The sequence below is a fragment of the Corvus hawaiiensis genome, chromosome 6 (assembly GCF_020740725.1).
Source record: "Corvus hawaiiensis isolate bCorHaw1 chromosome 6, bCorHaw1.pri.cur, whole genome shotgun sequence".
Taxonomy (NCBI): Eukaryota; Metazoa; Chordata; class Aves; order Passeriformes; family Corvidae; genus Corvus; species Corvus hawaiiensis.
Window position 1 is genome coordinate 64,395,570 of NC_063218.1, and position 23,719 is coordinate 64,419,288.

Consider the following 23,719-nt stretch of genomic DNA (forward strand, 5'->3'; position numbering starts at 1 on the left):
CAGACAAATTATACAACAGCCCTTGGAATTCCCTTCCAAGCTCCTTCTGACATGAAACCCCTGGCTGTGGTTGTTTTCCCTCTAGCAGATGATTCAAGACAAGCCATGGAGGCTCCTGGAATCACCCAGCCCCAAGCAGTGAAGGTTTCTGTGTCCTGCCAATTGCCAGCAGTGCTTGTTTCCCTTGCCGCACTCGGGATCTCAATGGGTGTCTCAGAGAGAAGAGCGGGACTTTTGTCATAAAAACTGCCAGGGGAAAAAAAACCAGCTGCTGTTAGAGACTCACCAGCATCCCACATCCAGCTGGGACTCCTGGCATCCATCCCTGGATGGATCACAATTAACCAGGTAAAACATGTCCTTCAGTGCCCTGACTCCTTGTTTCCCCTTCACTGTTTCCATCTCCATATCTGCTGTCACCATCTCGATGTGAGCCAGCGCCCCAGGCTACCAGGAACCACCAAAAATCCGAGGGGAGGGAAGAGATGCTCTTTGGTTCCCTCTTCTGATCTGCCTGCAGATCTGGTGACTGGGGATCACCAGAATTTGGAGAAAATATATTAAAATTCCTTATTTCGCTACCATGATTTGGCTGGAACGTGCTTTAAAATATCCAAGTGACCTGGGTGGTGAGGGATCACTAAATATTTGGGCATCTGCTGACCAAACCAGTAATCAGGGAAAGAGGGAGATGGGCTGAAAGGATTGCAGCCTTTCTTTTCTCCTTTTAGAGAAAATGAGTTACAATGATGGATGGTGAGGTCTGAAACCACAGGGGAAAAAACATTAAAGGAAAACTAACAAATGCTGAAAACCAGTTTAAAAGGGCAGAGTCTAAAAGAAGACTCAGTTCTTGGCTTTGGCTCAACCTAAGAAAAGCTGAAGATTCCGGGCACAGCCGAATTGTGGTGGTGTGATTTACCAGGCTCTGTCATCAGCACAATTAAAACAACCACGCTGATGGAGCAAATGAAGCAGGAAAACATTAATTTAGTCATTGTGTTACTACCAGCGAAGAGCTTGAAGCTCCTGATAGCTCCCTGTAACACCACTCCTGCACCAGGCTTAGGATCCACCGCAAGGATCTGGGTAACACCAGCGGAAGGGGGAGAAATTGGAAATATTCCCTTTATTCTTGTATTGTTGGGAATGAGCTGGAATACTGGAATAACTTGGCCTAAATGAGTTAGTGTTGTTCCTAGAACTCTCTGTTCGGGTTGCTAACACTTTATACCCACAGTAAATTCTTGATTTTCCACACAAACAGTGTCACTTCATGAAGCATTTGCTCAGTGCTCTGACCTAACAAAATTTAGATACAAAAAAAACCTGAGATTTGGGAAGAGTTTGTGTCTTGCCAGAAAAAGCACCCAGGAATTACTCTGTGTAAGGGAGGAGATAAAAATAAGCTTATCTTTTGTCCTTCAGAAGACATAAATTCAGATTAGCAACTGAGGGAGCGAGGCAGTGATTGTTCAGAGTTTTACACTTTTGAAAGCAAAACCTGAGCAAGGAAAAAAAGGAAAGGAGCTGATGATAACAGGGGAACACTGGGAGGATTTTCACTAGAAATCATGACAAAGAAGCATCAGAACAGAGCATTTCTCTCCTTATTCCTGCCCTGCTGCAGTGTGTGCTGCTTTCTGAGTGTGACTCCCTCCTCTGCTCCCCCAGCAGCCGGAGCAGTTTGTGCCCTGACCCTGATGATCCCACGGGCAGCCCGAGATCCACTGCAGAATGTGGAACCCCTGCCAGCCGTGGCTGCACAATGGGGATTTCTGTTCCTCTGCTGGTTGTTTCCCTCGGAAAGTTCCTCAGCTCTCAGCCACTCTCCCAGGACCAGGGAAAAAGTGGGATATGTCAGAGTAAAAAATATCCAGAGTAAAAAATATCACAGAAACCTTTGGTAGCGTTTCGTTTTAAAACCCACCTAATCACTGGGTTCCCTCACCTCAGGCTTCAGCCCCCCGTTCCCAGCCCAGCTGTTTCCCATTGTGTTTGAAATTATTATTCAATTTATTGTTTATTTTTAAGTTCAGAGCTCCTCAGCCTTTCCCTCTTGTGGAAGACAGAGAAAACCTGGGGTCCTCTCTCTCCTTCCATGTATTTTTCCTTGGCAGAAAGGAAAAAGGTATCAAAAAGTCTATTAAAAGTATCAAAAAGTTTAAAGGTGCAGCTAAACCTGATTTTCACTCCATTTTTCTCCCCAAATCCTCAGCTCCTGCCTCTTTCCCCTTCACAAACCTACTGCATGTCTTTCCCTTGTTCACTGCTCTTTCCTGCTGCCTCCTCCTCCCACCACATGCCTTGGAGCCACCCAGCCTTACCAAGTGATGGATCTCATACTATAAACTGGGGGAAAAGGAGCATTTTCCCTGCATCCATGAGGATTGCAGCACAGCTACAGGGCATTTCCACGTGTTGGTGCCAGTCTGGGTGCTGCTGTCAAAGTCTAGTCCTTTCTAAAAACCAAGTTAAAAGAAACTTCTCAGACCTTGCCAGCTCCTACGTAAAACTCAACAAAGGGATGAGACAACAAACACAGAAAATGTCTTTTTTTCTTTTTTTTTACCACATTTTTAAAGCTCTTTCCTCAGGATTTCCACTTCTTTTACACTAAACCAATGCGTGAGAGTGTAAAGATACCTGAGCTACCAATTTTCCCTGCTTTTTCACCATTCTGGTCTATCCCAGTAAGATATCCTTCACTGACTCATTAGCTGAAGAGCAGACATGCCACTTCTACGTGGGCTCCCTGCAAGAGCTCTTCCACATCCCCCTTCCGATCCTTCGTTCCCTCTCATGTTCCTCACCTTTTTTGCCCACATCTCGTGACTCTTTGGTTTAACTCAGGCCTTTTATGTCCCTCACACAAGCTCTTTGTGCTGCTAAAGCTACACCGGCCAGCAACCGCAGCCTTTCACCCACTTGGCCATAGAGCAGAGCCTGTTCTCCTCTCTTTGCTGGGGCTGGTTTGTGCCCCAGAAGCCAAAGAAAACTCTGAACAAGCACTGCCTGAAGCCTGACAGCCGGGCTGGCTGTGTTGCTGGAGGCTGAGAGCAGCAGGGATTATTTTAGAGGCATCTTTCAATGGCTTGTCATTAAGTTACGGTGCAATTTTCCATGGGAAATATCCACGTGGGGAGTTCTGGGAGCTGATTTTGCTTCTTTGTCCATCTACAGGTAAATTCCAAAATGTACTCAACCTCCTTACCAGCTCATTTCGTAGAATCAACATAGAATCCACGAATGGTTTGGGTTGGAAAGGACCCTAAAGCTCATCCCATTCCAAGCCCCTGCCATGGACAGGGACACCTTCCACTACCCAGGTTTCTCCAAGCCCTGTTCAAGCTGGCCTTGGACACTTCCAAGGATGGGGCAGCCACAGCTTCTCTGGGAAACTGTGCCAGGGCCTCCCCACCTCAGAGGGAAGAATTTCTTCCTGAATTGTACATATCCAGGATTAAAATTCCCAAATTCAAAGAACTCAGCAAACTTTTCCCTCATCACAGGCAACAAGTTTCAGGTCCACCTTAATGTGGTGTCTGGCTGCAATTTAGTCCAATCCTTGTCACAGGGCTATTTTGAACCAAACTAAATAAAACGAGCAAGTCTTAGCAAAACATTCCTATCATTTCTGACTTTCCTCACCCCACACCACAGGCAAGGGCTGTTTAATAGGCTGAAGCCATCCTGCAGCATTAACACCAAGCAGAAACAGAGGAAAGCTCTAGCATGGCTTGGCACAAAGCTAAAGAGGAGAGATTTAGATTGGATATTAAGGAAGAAATCCTTCCCTGAGGGAGGTGAGGCCCTGGCACAGGTTGTCCAGGGAAGCTGTGGCTGCTCCAGCCCTGGAAGTGTCCAAGGGCAGGTTGGATGGGGCTTAGAGCAACCTGGAATAGTGGAATATGTCCCTGTCCATAGCAAGGGATTGAAACTGGATGGTCTTTAAGGTCCCTTCCCACCCAAACCCTTCTGTGATTCCGTGGTTAACCCTGTGCATTCCTTCCCCTGCTTAGGCCCAGCCTGTGCCACTACAGAAAGGATTAATAACCCTGCCACTTATTCATGCAAAATCATCACAAGAAGAGATTCCAATCACCTGGAAAGCTGGGGATCACACCTGACTGGCCCTGGAAAGTGGCCAAGGGCCCTGTCAGAGGTGAGCAAAGCCGCAGGGAAAGTGCCTCGTGCTGGTTTTGTCTGTCCTTGCAACACCACACCTTGCGTAACCTCACAACGGAACCGTGTACAATGAAGCGCCCCACGGCAAGGAAAAGATGGCAAAGATGACTTTATCCCACCTGTTAACAAAAGCATGGCCTCGGGCAGGGGAGCTCTGGCTGGGCTCAACCAGCTCTGCTTGTGACACAGGAAAGCTGTGAAGTCTGGCAGCCAGCAGCGGCAGCCTGGCAAAAATAGAGCAAAACAATGCAGATTTCGGGCAGCTCCTTTCTGAGCTCAGTGGTGAGAAGTGGGGTGAGAAGTCTAGGGGGGAAAAAAAGGCAGAAAAAGGGGAAAAAGTAGGGAAAAAATATGAAAAAGAGAGGACAAAGAAAAGAGGTAAAAAGGGAGTAAAAATTGTATGAAAGGTAAAAAAGAGTAAAAATGGTAAAAAAGAGTAAAAGGAGAGTGGAAGGAAGGAGAAAGGGTTGGAAAGAGGAAAGCAGGAGGAGGGGTGAAGGGAAAAAAGAGGGGAAAAGGAGTGGAAGGGGAAAAGGTGGGAAGGAGAGAAGAAGGGAAGAGGAGAAGAGATGAAAAACGGGGGAAGGGGAAAGAGAAGGGGAAAGAGAGGACAAAAGGGGGCAAGGGGGAAGAAGGGGAGATGGGGAAGAAGAGGAGATGGGGAAGAGGGGGAAGAGGAAAGGGGGAAAGGCAGGAAAAGTGGAAAAGAGGAGAAGGAGGAAAAGGAGGGAAAGGGGGTAAAGGTGGGGAAAAGAGGGGAAAAGAGGGAAAGCAAGAAAGGTGGGGGAGGAGGAAAGGGGAGAAAAGGAAACGAAGAGAAAAAAAAGAAGAAAGAAAACAGGGGAAAGGAAGGGGAAAAAAGAAGAGGAAGGGGAAGAAAAATTACGCGGGAAAAGGGAAAAAAAAAAAAAAAAAAAAGACGGGAGCAGCCCTTTACAGCAGGAGCCAAAAAATCTCGAGGACACGAAGCTCGGAGCGGGAGGAGGAGGAGGAGGAGGAAAAGGAGGCGAGGGGCTCCCACCCTCCCGTCCCCCGGCCCCGGGCGGTCCCGGCCCGCAGCCGCTTCGAAAGATCGGGACGGGCCAATGGCCGGGAGTGGGAGGGCGGCGGGACAGCCGGGATTGGCGCCGGGGCTCGGCTGATCCCGCTGGGAGAGCCCCGGGCACCGAGCGGAGGGGGGGTGCCGGGGAAAGGGGGGCGGGATGCCGGGCAGGGGGAGATGCCCGCGGGAGGAGGATGCTGAGTTTGGGGCGGAGGGGGAGAGGGGAGGATGCCGGGAGGGAGGAGAATGCACGGGAGAAAGGATGATGCTGGGAGAGGGAGGGGATGCCGAGGGGGGAGAATGCCGGGGGGGGGGGGGGGGGGTGAGGAGGATGCCCGAGAGGAGGGTGCGAGGGGGGGTGTGGGTAGAAGGGGCCGAGCTTCCCTCAAAACACAGGGCTATGTGCGAGGATAAAGTGCATCAGTGCGGGGACAGCCAGCCTAGGGGGCACTTCCGAGCAGGCGGAGAGCTTCCAAGGGCTGGGAAGCCAGAAACAAAGAGAAGGGAGGACATGAGCGAAGGCGAAGGGAGGGAGCAGGGGATCAGCTGAGTTCAATCCCGGCAGGAAAGCTCTTCCCCTCCGGCACATCCCTAAGAGGCGCCGGGACAAGTTTCCCCCCACTCCTCTCCCCCTTTGGGCAAGAAGACAAAGAATCCAGTGGCCCCATGGGGAAAGGGGGCGAGCAAGGGGGGGATTCGGGGGAGCCGGCGGCGCAGATCCGCTTCTACACCTGGGAGGAGATCCAGAAGCACAACCTGAGGACGGACAAGTGGCTGGTGATAGAGCGAAAGGTTTATAATGTCACCAAGTGGGCAAATAGGCACCCGGGGGGCCAGCGAGTGATCAGCCACTGCGCCGGCGAAGATGCCACGGTAAGGACCGACCCCCGCGGCTCTCCCGGCTCCAGCAGCATCCTCTGACAGCTCCTTCCCTCTCTGAAGGGAGCCAGCTGCCTGCTGTCCCCTGTCCCCATCTCCCCAACACCTGCTGGACACCCGGCTCAGCCCTTCCGCTGCTCCCAGCTCGGTCCAAGTGGATGCAGGTCCCCCCCACCCCCCCCACCCCCGGAGCCGTGGTGTCTGGAAGATGGGTTGGTAGGGATTGCTGTGCTTAAATCCTGCTAGTTTGCCTTTGTCTCCTGCTTGTGCCGTGCCTCGAGCCCTGAATTCAGGAGCAAGGCGTCCCAAATCTCCCCTTTTTCAGTGTGGAGTTTGTGACATGCAGAGTCACGCAGCCAAGCACAGGGAGGGTTAAACAGAGGCCAGGCTGTGTCTCAAAGTTGCTTCTGTGAGGAGGCTTTAAAACAAGGAGCTTTTTAGCTTTTTTTTTTTTTTTTTTCCCCGGGAGAAAATTCTCTGGAGAATTTGGTTACAGGTTGCTACAGAGAAGAGAGAGAGAAAAAGAAAAGCAGCAAACCATTTGCTGCTGCTCCAGCTGTTCCTGCGCTGGGTTCAGCCACCTCTCAGGTTTCAGCACCGTAAAAGATAAGAAACCAAACAACAACACCAACAAAAAAAAACAAAAAAAAAAAAAAAAAACAAAAAAAAAAAAACAAAAAACAAACCCTGCCTTGAAAAAGGAACAAATTAGAAATAAATTGTTTGCTGTCTGGAGTTCCCCTCAAAACCACCTTCCTCAGAAGTGCATCCAGAGAGCATGTTCTCCCCTCAGGGCGTGTTCGTGAAATGCAAGCTGCCTCAGAGCTCTTCCCAAAACGTGCAGAGACCAAGCAGGAACAAGCTGTTGGTCTCCCACAGCTCCTGACACCTCAGCAAGGAGGAAGCTCCATGTGCGACAAAATTATTTGGCAGAACCTTCCCTTTCCTTCAACCCCCATTTCCCTGCGTCCCGTGGTTATTTTCCATTCTTTTCCTTTAAGCACTGAGCTGCATTTTGGCCCTTCCGTGCCTTTTCAGTAAATCCTCTGAATGAGTAGCTTTCTCCCTCAAAAAGATGGGCCAGGTTTGTGCTTTTAAGTGCCTAAACACAGAGCTGCTCAAACAGGAGGAGTTTGACTCCTATCCCCAAGAATTTAACTCCCTTATCTCCATTAGCAACCAAAAAGCATCTGCTACTGCAGTTGTCTGGAATCCTTGAAAGGCAGGCTGAAACACAGGTTGGTGCTTCCAGGATTGCTGGTCCTCCTCCCACCTCCCCACCCTACATTGCATCCCACACTCCATGAAGGCATGGCCTTCAAAATGCTCTGAAATTGTTACATCACCCCTCCGAGCACCAAATCAGGATTGGCATCAGTTTTGCAGCTTCCCTGTGGTGAACAACCATTTACAGCCAAAAAAACCTTCTTGTTCAAGGGGAGAAAGACTTGGCCTTGACCGTGTGAGGCTTTAGATTGGATTTTAGGAGGAAAATCTTCCTTGTGAGGGTGGGCAGGCCCTGGCACAGGTTGCCCGGAGAAGCTGTGGCTGCCCCTGGATCCCTGGCAGTGTCCCAGCCAGGCTGGATGGGGTCTGGAGTAACCTGGTCGATGGAAGGTGTCCTTGCCCATGGCAGGGGAGTGGAATGAGATGATTTTTACAGCCCCTTCCAACCCGAACCATTCCATGGTTCTATGATTTTTTTTAAACACAACATCTGAGTCTGGGCCAGCCTGTTCTGGTGTCACCTCACGCACAGAACACGAAGGCAGGGACACTTTCCAGTGTCTGTCCCAGAGGTGCTCAGGGATGTAAAAGAAAATCCTTGTGCTGACGGCTCTAAGCACTTCCAGTGCTCAGGTACAGCTCCTATCTCCATTATACAAAGCTTTTTTTTTTTTTTTTTCTTCACCAGAAGCAGCTGGAATAATTCCCACATCCCATAAAACACTTCGGTTTATTTGGTCAGTAGATCACAAAGTTGGGAGGTCAAGTGCCAACATCACACAGCATTTCTCAGAGATTATCTTCTTCCTTAAGCTTTTTATCACCTGCAGTACAGAACTGAGGACAATTCCAAAATCCAGGTGCTATCTTATATTTGGGACCTATTAGTATAGGAGCTTCATGAGATACACACAATAAAAATCCAATCCTTCCGTCTCTTGCAGGATCTCCAGGCAGTGAGCACCCAATCAGACCTCCAAAGACTTTTTTATTCCCAGCAGTTAAAATAGTATTGAATGGACATTTTTTAACGCTTCTCATGTGTCACCCTCTCTCGCTTTCCCTTTCTTCCCCTTTTTTTTCACCCAAAACTGCAGAGCCTTGCAGTAGGCACAGTCAGCTATTCACTTCCCCCCTCATTCTGCTTTTCCTTCCTCTTTCACATCTTCTGCAAATCATACCAGAGGAGGAAAACAGGAACCAGAGTCAACATTTCAGTGACACATTTATGGGTTCAAGTTTCTATTGATTTTGGTGGGCCTTGGGCCCGAGGTCGTTGCCTGGCTCGTTTGAACCCCAGACTTTTGATGGAGGGCAGCTCCCAGAAGGGTCAGCTGGACAGAGGGAGCACTTTTCAATCCACCCTTTCTCTTTAGAGTCAGGAGGGAGATTTTAGTTTGTCCCTACAGTTCTTAGGCAACGGGACAAGGGTGGAAAGGCCAGAGCACGGTGCTCCTGACTCCTGTTTTTAACTATTTTTTTTTTTTCCATACTCTCTCAGCACTTTATGGAACCAATATTTCCAGTTCTCCCAGGTGAATTCCAAGAGCTGACTCCAGTTCTGTGCAGTGAGGAAAGGGCAAGGACAGAGTGAGGGTTTCTGATCTGGGTCAGCTTTCTGGCCCTGCTGCTGTCCTTGGGGTTAAAATTCCAACTGTGCCATGTGAAAGGATCTGGCCAAGATCTCATGAGCATCAGGCACCTGTGGGATACAGGTAGACAAAAATATGTGGAAGGGGAAGGAATAGAGAAAAAGAAGAGTCAGATAAGCTCATGAATGCCAGGATCAACATGACTCCACAAACAAGGCATTATTCTGAAGAGTCACCACTTTTTCCTCCGCTGTTTTACCGCTGGGATCTCCAGGCCTGGCCAAACCACCCAGGAATATTTTTTGTGTTTGCAGTCACATCCAGCTTCAGTCACCACAGTCACCCCCGCTCTTGACTTGCCTCCACGAGCAGACTTTCCAAGGGTATTTTTATCCTAAGGAAGGATTTGCACAAATTCCCCTCTGCCTACCTTCTAAGGGAATTAACAGGATTTAAGTATTTAGTTGCTTAGAAAGAATTTCTTGAGGTGCCTTTCACCATATGGCTGGATGCCATCCCAGGTCTCACCCTTCCCAGGACAGCAAATTCATCAGGCTTTAGTGGAATTAATGTCCCAAACAGTGATCACAGAGCTGGAGGTCACCTGGCCCCCCTCTTCCACAGGTTCCACAACTGCTGGAGGTGGGTGGGAATGTCACAGTGAATAGGACGCACATCTGACTTCTGGATCTCACACAGTTCCTCCTGTTTCCACTCCAGGATGCATTCCAGGCCTTCCACATCAATCCCACCTTGGTGCAGAAGTTTCTCAAGCCCTTGCTTATCGGAGAACTCGCTCCAGGGGAGCCCAGCCAGGACCGAGACAAAAATGTGAGTTTTTGCTCCTCAGCTGGGGTTCAGGGTGGCTATTCCCACTGGTTTTTCCCTCTTGGGATGTTCTCCAGAGAGGGAGAGTTCTCAGTGACTGAACATCTCCGTGTAGCAGTATTTGCATCCTATCATATGTGTGTGGAAAGGGGGTGACACTTTTGGCCGTACAAACCTTGCCTTTCCCACAGAGCCACCAACAGCCAATTTCTGGCAGCCTGTTCCAGGCACCCAGGCTGGACTGATCCCATCCTGACGGGAAATGGGAACTGAGACATGTGGAATGGGAAATGTGCCCCAGCTCCAGGGTCCCTTCTGCTGCTCCTTTGCTGGTGACCAAGCTCCAAAACACAAGTCTCGCTTCGGTGGCCGTGCTAAGGAGCAGCAGCCACTGCCCATCCCCAGGGCAGCTCTGGATCCCTGCTCATCCATTATTCAGGCCCAGAGCGTGGCACAACTGGCCAGGAAACTCAATCCTGCCCCGTTGTTTGTGGCTGGCCATGATTGTGAGATATCTGTGTCACTCACAATAGAGGGGACAGTGCTGGCCCCCAGTGACCCAGCAATGCTCCTCATGGATGGCTGCACAGGAGCTGGCCCATGGATTGAATGGATGACAGGTGATAGTGGGTGCTCATTATCAGAGCTCTGGAATTAGGCACAATAGCACTGAATTCCCTCTTGCTCCAGCTTCTCTTGGTGCTTGGAAGCTCATTCAGACAAGAGCCATCAGGTGATGGGACACTGAACAGAGCTTGGATTACTCTCCTGGCTCCAGGTCCAAAAGGGCAGGATGTGGGCTCAGACCAGCCAGGATGCTTATTCCTAGGAATACAGGGCAAAAAGCTGGAATATGAAGCCAGGGTCCTTAGCACGGAGCTCATCCTTCCTCCATCCATCCATCCATCCCGCAACTCATCCAGGCTCACTCCCAAGCCTCACCCTGCTCTTGCCTGTCCCGTTGCAGTCCCAGCTGGTGGAGGATTTCCGGACCCTGCGGAAGACAGTGGAGGACATGAACCTGTTCCAAGCCAGCCCTTTGTTCTTCTCCCTTTACCTGGGCCACATCATTGCCATGGAAGTTTTGGCTTGGCTCATGGTTTCCTACTTTGGGACCGGCTGGATCACAACCCTCATCCTTGCCTGCATCCTTACAACTTGCCAGGTGACAAAGAGGGCTCTTCCTCACACTCCCAACATGCCCTCCATCTCCATTTCTTTCCTGCTTAGCTCTGATTCCCAATAGCTTCCTAACTATCTGATTTCCCCTCATCCCAGGCCCAGGCAGGCTGGCTGCAGCATGATTTTGGACACCTCTCTGTCTTCAAGAAGTCTTCCTGGAACCACATCTTCCACAAGTTTGTCATTGGACACCTGAAGGTAAAGGGAATTATGGAGCCAGGGAATTCTGGGAATCCATCCCTTTGGCTGTGGCCCAGTAGGAAAGGGAGGCTCTCAGCCTTCCCAAAGTGAGCAGAGGCACAAAAAAAGTTGGTGACCATTGTCCATGGAGCAGCCTGGGCTAGTGGAAGGTGTCCCTGCCCATGGCAGGGAGCTGCGACTGGATGAGCTTTAAAGTCCCTTCCAACCCAAACCATTCCAGCATTTTCTGGGAAGACACAGTGACCTGTAACTCACTCAGAGTGTATTTATTCCATGTTCTTTCAATATGGATGATCCTTGGGGATCCCTCTGGAACCAGCAGTCTCATAGCAACCAACAACTCCAGCACTCCCTGCCTGCTGCTCTTTCCAAAGCAAATCCCACTTTGGCCACAACCTGAGTCTCACCACTTTAGTTCTCATAAATGATGGGGTAATCCCACCTTGGGAGCAGCTCCCCATGGATGAAAACTCCTTGTTCTCCTTGCCCAGGGTGCCTCTGCAAACTGGTGGAACCACCGCCACTTCCAGCACCACGCCAAGCCCAACATCTTCAAGAAGGACCCAGATGTGAACATGCTGCACATTTTTGTCCTTGGGGACACACAGCCTGTTGAGGTAAGGAAAAGTGGGGAAAACGTGGAAACCTACTGTCTGAGAGGGCCCTCAGAGAGTGGTTGTGCAAATCCAGGAGTTGGCTCCCATTGTTAGACATGACTTACACAGGCAGGACTTCCAGGAATGCTAGAAAGGAAATGCTTAATCCAGGGATTTTGTCTGGCTACGTTGTCTGACAGGAGTTTGGAGCCAACCCTTGCGCTGAGGAGCAGCACTGACTATTAATTCCCAATCCATTTCCTGTGCTGACCACAGGAGACAGTGTCCTGGGCTAACTCGGGAATAATAATGCAGATGGGCTTGGAGAGAAAGCAGAAAGCCACTCAAGGCCACTTCATCCTGCTGGCTTGAAGTGCCAGCATGAGGGGGAAATATGGTGTTCCTCAGTATTCCAGCAGGAGCATTTCAAAACTAACCTTCCATTTCCATAGCAAATGTCTTCCAGCATCAAGTGATTTTAATTTTAATTCAATCTGCCCCTCCAGAGCCAAAATATTTACTGCCTGTTTATAAAAACCTATGCAAAGCACTTAAATTGTGGTGGTTTTCACAATGGAACAAGGGTTTCTAGTTTTAAAAGCAAAACCCCAAGAAAATGGACAAGCAGCAAAGACAACACAGGGGAATACAACATTAAAAATGGTTTCTCAGCCAGATTTTGTATTATTGAGAAAGCAGACTTAAAGGAAAACCTAAACATTTGTGGTAACAAGGAAAACTGGACTTCCTCCTCAAAATATCTAATATTAGGCCTGGATCAGTCTATCCTAATATTCTCACGCTGGTATAGAATCCTTTTCCAGATGATGCCAAGTGCACAGCCTTGCAGAGCTCAGCCCAGAGGGAATAATGTGCCTGATTTGTCGGTGCTACAAGCCTTCCCTTCCAAAAAATCAGACTTCATCCCTGTCACATTGATATTAGTAAAGATGGAGGTGCTGGCAGTTCTTATCACAGACACAGGGATGGCAGCAGGCGAAGTGCATCAAAATCCCATCAAATAAATAGAGATTATCTGTAAAAATTGAGTTTACACCTAACACAAGGACAAAGTCAGGATATTTAATCACACCAAATTGCTGGTGGGAATTCAGTCAAAACTCCCTGGTCAATAAATTAGGAATTATTGCAGAGAATCTGCTTTTACCTGGGAACATCCTGATCCCAGGCTGAGCTGTGTCCTTGTGTCCTGCAGTATGGCAAGAAGAAGCTGAAGTACCTGCCTTACAACCACCAGCACGAGTACTTCTTCCTCAGTGAGTATCCACCCTCCTCTCTTCCCTTTTCCTGGAATGCCACTTGTCCTTTCCAGCCCTCACTGTGTGAGCAGAGCAACTCTTCAAATCCCAGCTCATCCCACCCTTCCTCAGGACCCTGTGCAGCTCCCAAAATCAGCTCAGGGATGTCCAAACACCTGGAACATTGCCCTGTAGAGCAAGGGAATGTAAAAGAGCTGAGGCTGGGAATGACCTCCATGTGAGAGGCTCCATGGAAAAACTGCATGTTCCCAGTTCCATGGAAGCAGTCCCTCATGCCACACACCTTCCCACCCCTCTGATGGCCAAACCATTTCCCTTTGCCTTGCAGTCTTCCCGCCTCTGCTCATCCCTGTGTATTTCCAAATCCAAATCATCTCGACCATGATCAGGCGCAGGTTCTGGGCGGTGAGTGAAACATTCCCTCCATCCTTATGGGGTCTGGCAGGAAACTGGAGCAGAGAGGGAGGCCAGGGGCCCAGCAGGAATTACCCACTGTTCCCAACATCCCCAGCAAGGACACGTTACCCAAGATGGGCGAAGTGATGCCTGGTGTTTTCTCTCTCCCCCCAGGACCTGGCCTGGGCCATCAGCTACTACCTGCGCTACTTCCTCACCTACATCCCGTTCTATGGCATCCTGGGATCCCTGGGTCTCCTCACGTTTGTCAGGTAGGGGCTCAAGGGCATCCCTGCTGCTCTGCCATCCCTCCAGTGCTGTTTGAGCCTGGCCTCAGCTCTGCTGTGTCCCACTGCTTCACTTCCCTCTCAGGAATTCTGGCTTCCCTCCCAATTCTAGCTCCTCTGGCACTCGACATCTTCTCCTACCTGCATCTCCCCCTGCCCCACCATGGTCCAGCCAGGATTCTCCTCCCTTTCCTCATTCCCTGTTCCCACACACTGCTGATCCCACTTTGGTCATGGCTGGACCCTCCCAGAGTGTCTCATCCCGCCCTCTTCCCAGCTGACTGTGGAGGTAATCCTGTGCAAGCTCCAAGTCTGAAATGAAGCTGGAAAACTTAGCACAACTGGCCCATTATTCCCAAAATTTTTGATGAAACTGAAAGTGCAAGAAAAAAAAGCAAAATTGCAAAATCAGATCATCTGCTCTTTCAGAAAACAAGCCTGGAATGAGGATGATTCCAGGCAATTCCTTGTCAACATCCATCCAAGTCTCTGCTGCTCCCTGCAAACCCCACCTGATGTCTCCACATCTGGCAGAAATTGTCACAATTTTTCCTGGCTTTGCAGGTTTCTGGAGAGCCACTGGTTCGTGTGGGTCACCCAGATGAATCACATTCCAATGGAAATTGATTCCGAGAAGCACAGAGACTGGCTGAGCTCCCAGGTAACTGGGAGGGGAGAAAAAAACACCCCTGACTCCCCCCAAAATGGGATTTACTCAGAGAGTGTGAGGGTTACCACCACCCCTTATTAGGATAGAGTGTCTTGTCCGTGACTTCTCCTATAAAGATGTTCTTCCCAGAGCCAGCAATGCTGGGCAAAGACATGGAGTTCCAAAGTTCTGCAATTACTTTGACAATTAAAAGGTTACCTGCTCCTGGAGGCAAGTTGAGAGAGGGAATGACTGGTGACTGATGCTGGATGTGACTGCAAATCCAGAAAAATATTCGTGGGTGTTTTGGCCAGGCCTGTAGATTCCACAGGAAGACAGCTGAGGAAAAAGTGGTGACTCTTCATTTTGGAAGCTGCCTTTGTCCTTTTGTTCTGGAAGATGAGTGACTGTGTGCTCCCTTTCCTTTTCTTTATTCTAGAACCATACTCTTGATATTTTGGCAGTTCTGTCTCCCTGCAAATCCAAATAAGATGTCTGAGGGAGGAACCCAATAAAAAATTTGGTTGCATTTTAAGAATTTTAAGAAAAAACATCTAATTTTATGAAAACTAATAGCAAGAATACCTAAGAAATATTGTCAGAATATCACACTTAAGGCAAACTGGGCAATAACTACATGGGGATGGGGAAGCTTTGTGTCCATGCATTTTCCTCCCATTTTCCACCTTGGTACTGCTGCCAACCCTCTGATCTCCAATGGGAGAGGCTGAGATTTAGGAATCTGGGCTTGGGCTACATCACTTCACCACCAGTGCAAGTTTGATTACCTGAGGCCCTGAGGGAGGATTAAAGCTCCCCTTGCTGCACCCAGCAGGCCCAGCACGGCAGGCTCTGCACTCCCAGAGCTCAGGAAGAGCAATTTCACCCTGATTTTGGGACGAGCCAAATCCTCACAGTTTTCTCTCTCCTGGCAGATGGCAGCGACCTGCAACATTGAGCAGTCCTTTTTCAATGACTGGTTCACCGGGCACCTGAACTTCCAGATCGAGCACCAGTGAGTACGGAGCCGGCATCGTGAGGGCACTGCCAGCTTGTCACAGCCCCGGAGACGGAATTAGGAGGTGGGGCAGGATCATATGCCAAGGAAAAAGAGTTCCAGACTACACAGCAGTGAAAGTTGTGGCTGCCCCATCCCTGGAAGTGCTCCAGGCCATGTTGGATGGGGCTTGGAGCAACCTGGGATAGTGGAAGGTGTTCCTGCCCGTGGTGGGGCGGGAACTGAATGAGCTTTAAGATCCCTTCTCACCCAAACCATTCCATGGTAGTCTGCTTCTATTACAGCCACGACATTTTTCTCTCTTGCTGCAAAGCTTCCACTCTCACAGCCTTAATTTAGGGTTTAATTAGGAGTCGTCATTATGCATCTACCATTACAAAGGCTGTGGGCTCATATGCCAAGCATCCACCTCAGAAAACTCCCCTCCCCTAAAGCATTCCAGTGTTTTATAGAGTGTGGGACTGTGTAGGATGCTGGGTACCAGATTCCAGAAAAAATATGGAAACCAGGGCCATATGGACAGTCTGTTGCCAATGGCAACAGCAAACATAGAAGAAAAGGTTTTTAGGGTGAGGCTGCATGGTTTGGGAGCCAGCTTAGGAAATCTCCATGAAAAACATAGGGAAAGGTCCCCCAAGATCCTTCTTTACCTGCTTCCAGAGGTGGAAAAGCAGGTCACTGGGAATTCAGTTCAGCAAGAAACAATTATTCCCAGAGGAAATGGGCGGCCATCTCTGAGGCTGTTCCCTCACTCCTGCTGCCCTCTCATTGCACACTCGTGTCCCTTCTTGCACGAACTGGCTTTCAGTGTGTCCTGAGCATGGCTTTGCTTTGAGGCATGGCAGGAAAATCAGTTTTCACCTCCTCCTTGAGACAGAGGAGTGTAAAGCAGGGATGTCTCTGTGCCTCTCTTCCTTTGTCTGTACAGCTTGAGGAGGCACCAACACCAAGCCCCTGAGGATGCAAACAGAGATGCCCATCCCTTGGTGCTTATCTCGTGAGCTTTCTCAGCTTTGTTTTCTCTCTCTCCTCTCCAGCCTGTTTCCAACAATGCCACGGCATAACTTCTGGAAGGTGAAGCCTTTGGTGAAGTCATTATGTGCCAAGTACGGAGTCCCGTATGAGGAGAAGCCCCTTGGGAAAGCATTTGTAGACATCGTTGGGTAAGGCCCTCCTGATCCCCCCTGCAGCTCATTTTTCCAGGGACACCCAATATTTTCTAGCACAGAGGATTCAGGACTCAACAGACCCTTCAGAAATTTGTGCTGTTGCTTGCTGTCAAAGTACCGAACACTTAACCTTCAGATGGGTACAAACCTGATCACAGCATCTGGGGACATGGTGGCTCAGCAGTGCTGGGGTGGATCTTAGAGGCCTTTTCCAACCTTAATGATTCTGATTTTTATACCACCCTGTTCTGACAGCTGGTGGCTCCTGCTGCAAAGTGAGACGAATCAAAGGGAAACAGGTCAGGTTACAGCCTCTGCTGTGTCCCCTGAGAGCCCTGCCAGCAGCAACAGGCAATTCCCTGCAGGCAGAGCTGGAGACGAGTCTAACGGCCCTTGTCAGCAGCCTCGGTGTTAATGTTGCTGTCTCAGTTACTCCGAGGGGAATAATTCATGGCAGGGAACATGAGAAAGCTCTGCAGTCCAGGCACCTCCTGCACAAACCACTCTGAGCACAGGCAGATTGAAGAGGGGTGGCCACAAAGGGTGGGAGAGCTGAAAACTGGTTCCAAACCTGCTTTTGTCCTCAAATCCAGTTAGGACAGGGCCATGCAGCACCAAGGCACAGTGGGGTGAAGCCTGGAGGCTCCCAAGAGGACTTGCAGCCCCTTCCAGTGCCTAAAAGGGCTCCAAAGGAGCTGGTGAGGGACTTTGGACAAGGGCCTGGAGTGACAGGACAAAGGGGAATGGCTTCACACTGCCAGAGGGTGGGTTCTGTGAGTGTGAGCCTATGATTGATATTAAAATTCAGCAATAGGCTCCATTGCAGGAAAAAACACGACAGCAGCAAGATTCCCAAACTTCTCCTCCTTTTCTTCCCATAGGTCCCTAAAGAAATCTGGAGATCTCTGGCTGGATGCTTATCTCCATAAGTGATCATGAATCTTTCTGGGGAGGTGTGAGTGACCGGGAGGGATGGGGGGGCATGGGGAGGGGGGATCACACTTGTGTCTTTTACTCTCAGATCTCAGTCTAAATCCACGGTTGGAGGGGAGTTTCCTCTCTTGTCAGCTGCTTCTGGCGCAGGCCCAGGCAACCTGTTTAATCCAGGCAGATTTAAAATGTGCTCCAGAGGGTGGAAAGCGAGGCCAGCATCACAGGGAACGGAAGGTTGAGAGAGGATGATGAGGAATGTTTAAAAAAGGGGCATTAATATCTGACCTTGACCTTCTTTTCACAAGATTCGTCCTCGTTCTGCCTAAACCACACAAACCCCGGTTCGCACCTAAGGGTTTTTTGAGGTCTCAGTGAGTGTTTGCAATCCAAGGACACCACAGCCAACTCATGCCTCTTTCCCATGTTTGTGTGAAAGAGGAATCACATCCCACGGGACTGGCAGCTGCTGGGCTGTGCTTCCAGCCCTGTCCAGAACCCAGCTCCCTCCTTTCCCTGCCTCCTTCCCTTCTCTAACCATAGCATCCCTTTAGTCAAGCTGTGACTCTGGCCCTGCACAGCTAACCCCTAACCACAGCAGGGCTAACATAGCCGTGTTTGTAGGATCAGCCCCTATTCCCAGGGGTCTGTAGAAGATTTCTGGGCTTAAACAGCAAAATGTCTCCTTTAGGAGAGGGTCTGTTTTCTTTTTAATGAGCAGCAGGTCTGGCACGGGCGATTGGTCAGCAAACCACACAAAAGACCAAAACAATCACACAAGCAAAACGTGCTAATTGCTCCTCAGTGCTGCGGGGGAACCGCAAATGGCCTTTTCACCACCCTGCCCGGCAGAAGCCCAGGGTTCTGCCTGTCTGCACACGCCTGGCAGGCACCGAGCCTCTCCCCGCCTGCCCGAGGCCAGGAGCCATGGCACCGTTCACCCTTCCCTTGGGAACAATCGCAGGAGGAAAGGAGTTCTCCCTGCAGAAGGAGGAGCTGCCCAAACAGTCTGGAATCAGGACTGCCCAGGCTCTGCTGCTGATGTGACACCTTTGGAGAACCCTCGTACAAGTTGTTTAAAACTCAATTTTCTGCCCAGCACCTAATTACCAAAACCCACTAATGGCTTACCGGGAGAGATGGCTGAACAGCTTCCAGGTGCTTCTGGAACAGGCAACCTGACCCCAAATAAATCCAGGGGTCCAGGTTCAGCTGCAACACAGCAGAAGAGATGTTTGATTTAGGACAAAGGGCTGTGGTTCCAAAAGCAGCCTCCAGCTCCAGCATCCACCTCGGTGCTCCCTGGAAACACCAGGAGGGAGATGCTGGTTACTTCACACGCCTCATTACTTCCCTCACCTCTGAAACTGGATCTTCTCTGTCAAATCCCTGAATCCTAACAGCATCCCATAGAATCAGCAAGGTGCTTCATCATGAACAGAGGTGACTCCGGGACTGTGGCCAGCACTAAAAAAAATAAATGTATTCCCTCCCCGGCTTCTTTGGAGAATAAAATGAGATTTTATCTTTGCTTACAGATGGGGAATTCAGCATCTTGCAACTTCAGCAAGCCAGTGATACTGAGGGTTTGTAAAGGGCTTGTGCTGGGGGTTTTGCCTACCCAAGTACCACCAGGAATGTTTAGGGTGAAAAGCTACACAAATAACATCCTTCTGGATGCTGTGATTTCCCTGGCAGGTAGTAAGGAGCGAGCCTGGGATTTGGCTAACCTCATCAGGACTGCCTTAATTTGTGCATCCCTTTCTGACTCCTTGAATGTGACCTCACTGAGCTCCAGCAAGGATGACCACAAGCACAGTGGCATCAGCACTGCAAGCTTTTAAATCTCCAGCTTATTCCTCTGACAGCCCTTGGTTTTTTTGTCTTATTTCCAGAGCAAATATGTTCCTCCTTAGCCTTGTCCTCCTGTTCTCACTTTTCTTCTTAGGAAACTGTTTGGGTTCATCTTGGGAAAGATCAGCTCTTAGGTAAATGGGCATTTTTTTCCCCACCAAAACTCATTATTTTTTCAGGCAAACCGTCTCTGGCTCATACATTTTCTTCCTCTCCCTCCAAAAAATCCCAGCTTTCTGTCTTGGAATTTGAGCTGTTTTCCTACGTGCCTTGATTCTTTGTTGATACCCCATCCCTGGAGGTGTTCCAGGCCAGGCTGGATGAGGTTTCAAGCAACCTGATCTAGGGAAGGTGTCCCTGTCCATGGCAGGAGGGTGGAATTGGATGATCTTTATTGTCCCTTCCAACCCAAACCATCCCAGGATTCTTTAAGCTCTCCACCCTTTAACGGGAGCAGGTCAAACAGATCCCTGACAAAGAGCCCTGGAAGTCTGGATCAACCTGCTTTGTTATCATTGTTCTCCAAGTAGAATTAGGTTTATCTGGAGATATTCCAGAAGTTTCAGTAAAGCTGGAAATGTGGACAGATATAAACTTCCCACGAGCTTCCTTGGCTTTGTCTCCAACAAGGCAGCAATGAGTGAGGCATGAGCAGGTTAAAGTTTGCCATCAAAATGACTGAAACACAGAATTTTCAGCACAGCTTTGCCCAGCTTTCTGAGAACTCTTAACTAACCAGCTTCTCTGAAAATAATGAGGTGAAATCTTGTCCACTTTCTCTCTCGATAAAGGTCACTCATTTGCATTGTAATGAGACACAAACACGAAAAAAAAGAAAAAACATAACCAGTAAGAGATGCTGGGAGCCTGCCAGGGTTTATTGAACCCAGCTACACCACATGGCAATGGGGAGCTGGAAACAGAGCTGGTTTCAGGGCAGAGAATCAAACAACAGCCAGGGAAGGACTGGATTTGTTCTCCTCACTCACTGTGTGGGAGTGGAGTAGGAGCTGGAGGACCAGGATGGTCGAGGATGGCAGAGAAAAGCACAAACTGCAGCAAAGAGAAGCCTCTGGGGGTGTTTTGGGAGGAGAAGGAGAAATGGGAGAAGTTTGGGAAGGTTGGGGGTTGGGGAGGGATGCATGAGAGGGGGAGAAAAAATACTGAGGGGTGAAGGAGAAGAAATTTGGAATCGTGATCTCCCAGCATGGCTGGAATCTGCCTGGAGGACTGTGCTGGAGACACAGGGCAGGACAGGGCAGAGCTGGGGCTCAGAGGGGGTGGCAGGGACTGGTGACATCCACAGGCACCTCGGAATGAGCTGGATCTCACACTGAGCCCCTGCTCCGGCAGCTCTGGGAGCAGGGACTCACTGCCCCCAGTTTCCAGAGAGAGGCACAGTGGGAATCAGGGGACTTTCCTTGGAGATTTCCCTCCAAGCATGGATCTGAGAAGCCCAAATCCCAACTGCTCACTGAGATAGGGCTTGGGAGGCTTGTCAGGACCCATCTCCAGGCACCATCATTCCCTGCTGCAGGGGCTGAGCTCCCTGGCTGGATTTGAAGTCTTTATTAGGGCAAAGACATCCTTTTCCTTCGTAGATGCTTTCCTAAGAAAGCCTTCCTAACAAAGCCCTAACATTCCCGATGTTAAAGCAGCAAACCCACATTCCTTATAGGACAGCTCCTGCTTTGTTTCATTCTTTAAAAAAGGAAATGAATATTCCAGTAACTCGAAAAGAACCCTTTTTTTTTTTTCTTGTGTATTCTACCACTCAATAAAATCATAACTATTTGTTGACCATATAAATGCTTTATGTGGGGTTTTTTCCAGAGTCACTGGTGCTCAGGAACTTTGTTCCCTCTTGGAGTGCCTTCTGCCACACAAACCCATGAGCAGGTGGCACGGAGATGCCAACTAAGCAAGTTGGGACATTTCTAGGGTGGGAATTTCACCATCCGGGTTTTGCTCCGAGATCAAAAACATGTTCAAATGCAGAATTGTAAAGGGTCAGGGTAGGATTTGATATAAAGGGCGAGTCAAGCTCCAATTTCACATTTAGCCTCCTAACTGCTGTTTTTAGCAGTTCAACATCAGATCCCAAGCCAAGAACACTGTGGAAGGAGACTAAAAAAGGATCCGGGATCAGACTTGCTGATTATGGCTTCCCTTGGTTTTCCTGGGGTTTTTTATGGAGGAGCTGTTAGCCAGTAAGTGTGGAAAGTCTTTTTTCCACTTCATGTGGTGAAATTAGTGGAATTACTTTGATATCAGTGACTTTAATAGCACAAATGGGTTTCTTCATCAGCCTCCACAAGCTCAGGATGATCAATGGAGCTGCTTCCCCTTATCCTGGGAACAAGCACCAAAGGAAAGGAGATTTTCCTGCCAAAGATTTGCCTGGCTGCTCAAACTCAGCCTCCAGACTGTCTGGGGAGGCAGCTGAGAACAAAATTGTTGTGAAAACTTCATAGAAGCATTTTACAATTTTCCAGAAGCCCATTTTGTGCCCATTCGTGGCTCATCCCGGGGTGTGCTGAGCACCTTGCAGCAGCTTTCCCAACCCACAGCACCATCCGATGCTTTGGTGGGTTTGGAGCTGACATCAGCAGTGGGTTTTAGGTCAAAACTGTCTCGAGGTCAGCCCAGAGGCTTTAACAGAGCTGGTTCTGCCAAATGAACCCATTGAAACCCGTCTCATCAGGTGGAGGGGCAGACAAAGGAAGCTCACAGGCTGTCCCGGGTCAGGAGACAATGCGATGGCCAGATTACCCTTATCTGTCCCCTAAAACCAACACTGCAGCTTGCCAGAGTCCACAGGAATTGCTCCATAGGCAAACTCATCCTGCCCAGACAGCAGGTGCCACGAGGTGTCACAGAACCCAAAGCAGAGAATGACCCCATTTTTGGGGCTTTCATTCCATCCCAGAATAAACAGGCTCCCCTAACACAAACACAGGGGGCTCTTACACAAAAATTAACCACTACAAATCACTATCTTCATCCATAAACAGCATTGCTTTAAAAAAAATCATCATGGTTTACTTACTCTGCAGGGGCCCAGTTCTAGAGGTCTCAGGAAACTGCTTCACAACATAATTTGTGTGTGGCATCAGTGTGGGGAAAAACAGGTTCATGGTGTTCAGATGTGCAGTTTTTACCCCCTCCAAGCTGGCCTCGAACACTTTACAGGGATGGGGCAGCCACATTTGTGAGCTCCCTTCTTGCAACAGGTTTTTTAAACTCTGTTTAAAAAGTAAAAAGTCAACATCAAGTTTAGCCTCTGGAAAAAACCTCAGTTTTTATACACTATTTGTGCTGGGTTATATCATGTTATCATACATATTTTATTGAAAAATTAGTCTGAATTCCTCAAATAGCACATAGAAACACTTCCATACTGAGCCCTCCCTACACCATCCCTCTGCCCTGGGGATTCTACAGAACAGGGCATTGTTGGAGCTGCTGTAAGGTGAATATTCCATTCACATTTCCAGCCACACACTCAACATCCATTTGGAAACAGTGTTGTAAAGAGTATGAAGGGAATAATCCAGAATTCCAGAGTGAGCCAGGAGGTGAATCATTCCCCCACAGCAGAACATAAAATAGAATAAAATAAATACAAATTACATAAATGAATAATAATAAAAAATGAAAATAAAGGTGTTGTCTATCCCCTAGAGAGGCTGGAGGGTGCAAATGTAAGTTCCAGTGGGGTGAATGATGATGTTTTCTAAAACATCCTGTGTCAGAGCTTTTCCACCTTCTGCCAGCCACTGAGGTTTGAAGGCCAAGTCCAGGCTGCTCAGGTCAAGGGAGGCTCAGTGGGAATTCGAGAAAGGAGTGGGAAAAGGCCAAGGAGAAGGATCATCACCTGGAAGCACCACCTTCGCCCGCAGCATCCTCCTGAGCACAGTTAGGTAACTCCCCAACTTCTTGGCCAGGTGCTGGCTGTGGGGATGACAGTGAGAATATTAATCACACTAATTGCCTGTGATTGCACCCATCCTCCTTGGAATGGGTGTGGCTGGTTCACTTGCCTGATTAATTTAATTGGCCTCAATTAGCCTGGCCTTCATTAAAAAAACAGCTGCTGCTTAATAAGATACAGGAGCCATACTGCACTTTCCCTGTGTGTTTTGTTCCCTTTTTGCTTACAGATGCCTGACAAAACCTGGAAATTTGGGTTCTGAGCTGAAGATGCTGTTGGTTGCTCAGCTGGAGCCAGTTCCTGGCCCAGGATCTCCAGGTAAATCACTCAGAGTTGAAATTATCACCCTTTGCAAGTCCACACACCTTCAGGCCACACTCACAACCCCAAACGGAGCGGAGCAGCACAGCCCGTGCTTCACCATCACCTGGGGAGGGGGAAATAAAGCATGAGTGGAAATGAAAGCG

General features: G+C 49.1%; 1 protein-coding gene and 1 long non-coding RNA gene across 3 annotated transcripts; one reads left to right on the forward strand and one right to left on the reverse strand.

The window, feature by feature from the left end:
• The first annotated feature begins 5,623 nt into the window (after positions 1 to 5,623).
• On the forward strand, positions 5,624 to 23,712 carry LOC125327317 (acyl-CoA 6-desaturase-like). 2 transcript variants are annotated; one of them, XM_048306747.1, is made up of 13 exons: positions 5,624 to 6,103; positions 9,649 to 9,759; positions 10,724 to 10,921; positions 11,035 to 11,136; positions 11,631 to 11,756; positions 12,952 to 13,012; positions 13,344 to 13,420; positions 13,586 to 13,683; positions 14,263 to 14,359; positions 15,283 to 15,362; positions 16,403 to 16,528; positions 17,416 to 17,489; positions 23,482 to 23,712. In XM_048306747.1, the coding sequence occupies exons 1-12, from the start codon at positions 5,897 to 5,899 to the stop codon at positions 17,465 to 17,467; spliced, it is 1,335 nt and encodes a 444-aa protein (XP_048162704.1). In that variant the 5' UTR covers positions 5,624 to 5,896; the 3' UTR covers positions 17,468 to 17,489; positions 23,482 to 23,712. The 2 variants fall into 2 exon arrangements, with proteins under 2 accessions (XP_048162704.1, XP_048162703.1); XM_048306746.1 differs by lacking the exon at positions 23,482 to 23,712 and having other exon boundaries at positions 17,416 to 19,001.
• On the reverse strand, positions 8,048 to 17,416 carry LOC125327440. The gene is made up of 2 exons (XR_007204255.1): positions 16,683 to 17,416; positions 8,048 to 14,821 (listed from the first exon to the last, which is right to left on the reverse strand). It is a non-coding gene; the product is annotated as an uncharacterized LOC125327440 (long non-coding RNA).
• Positions 23,713 to 23,719: the final 7 nt, after the last annotated feature.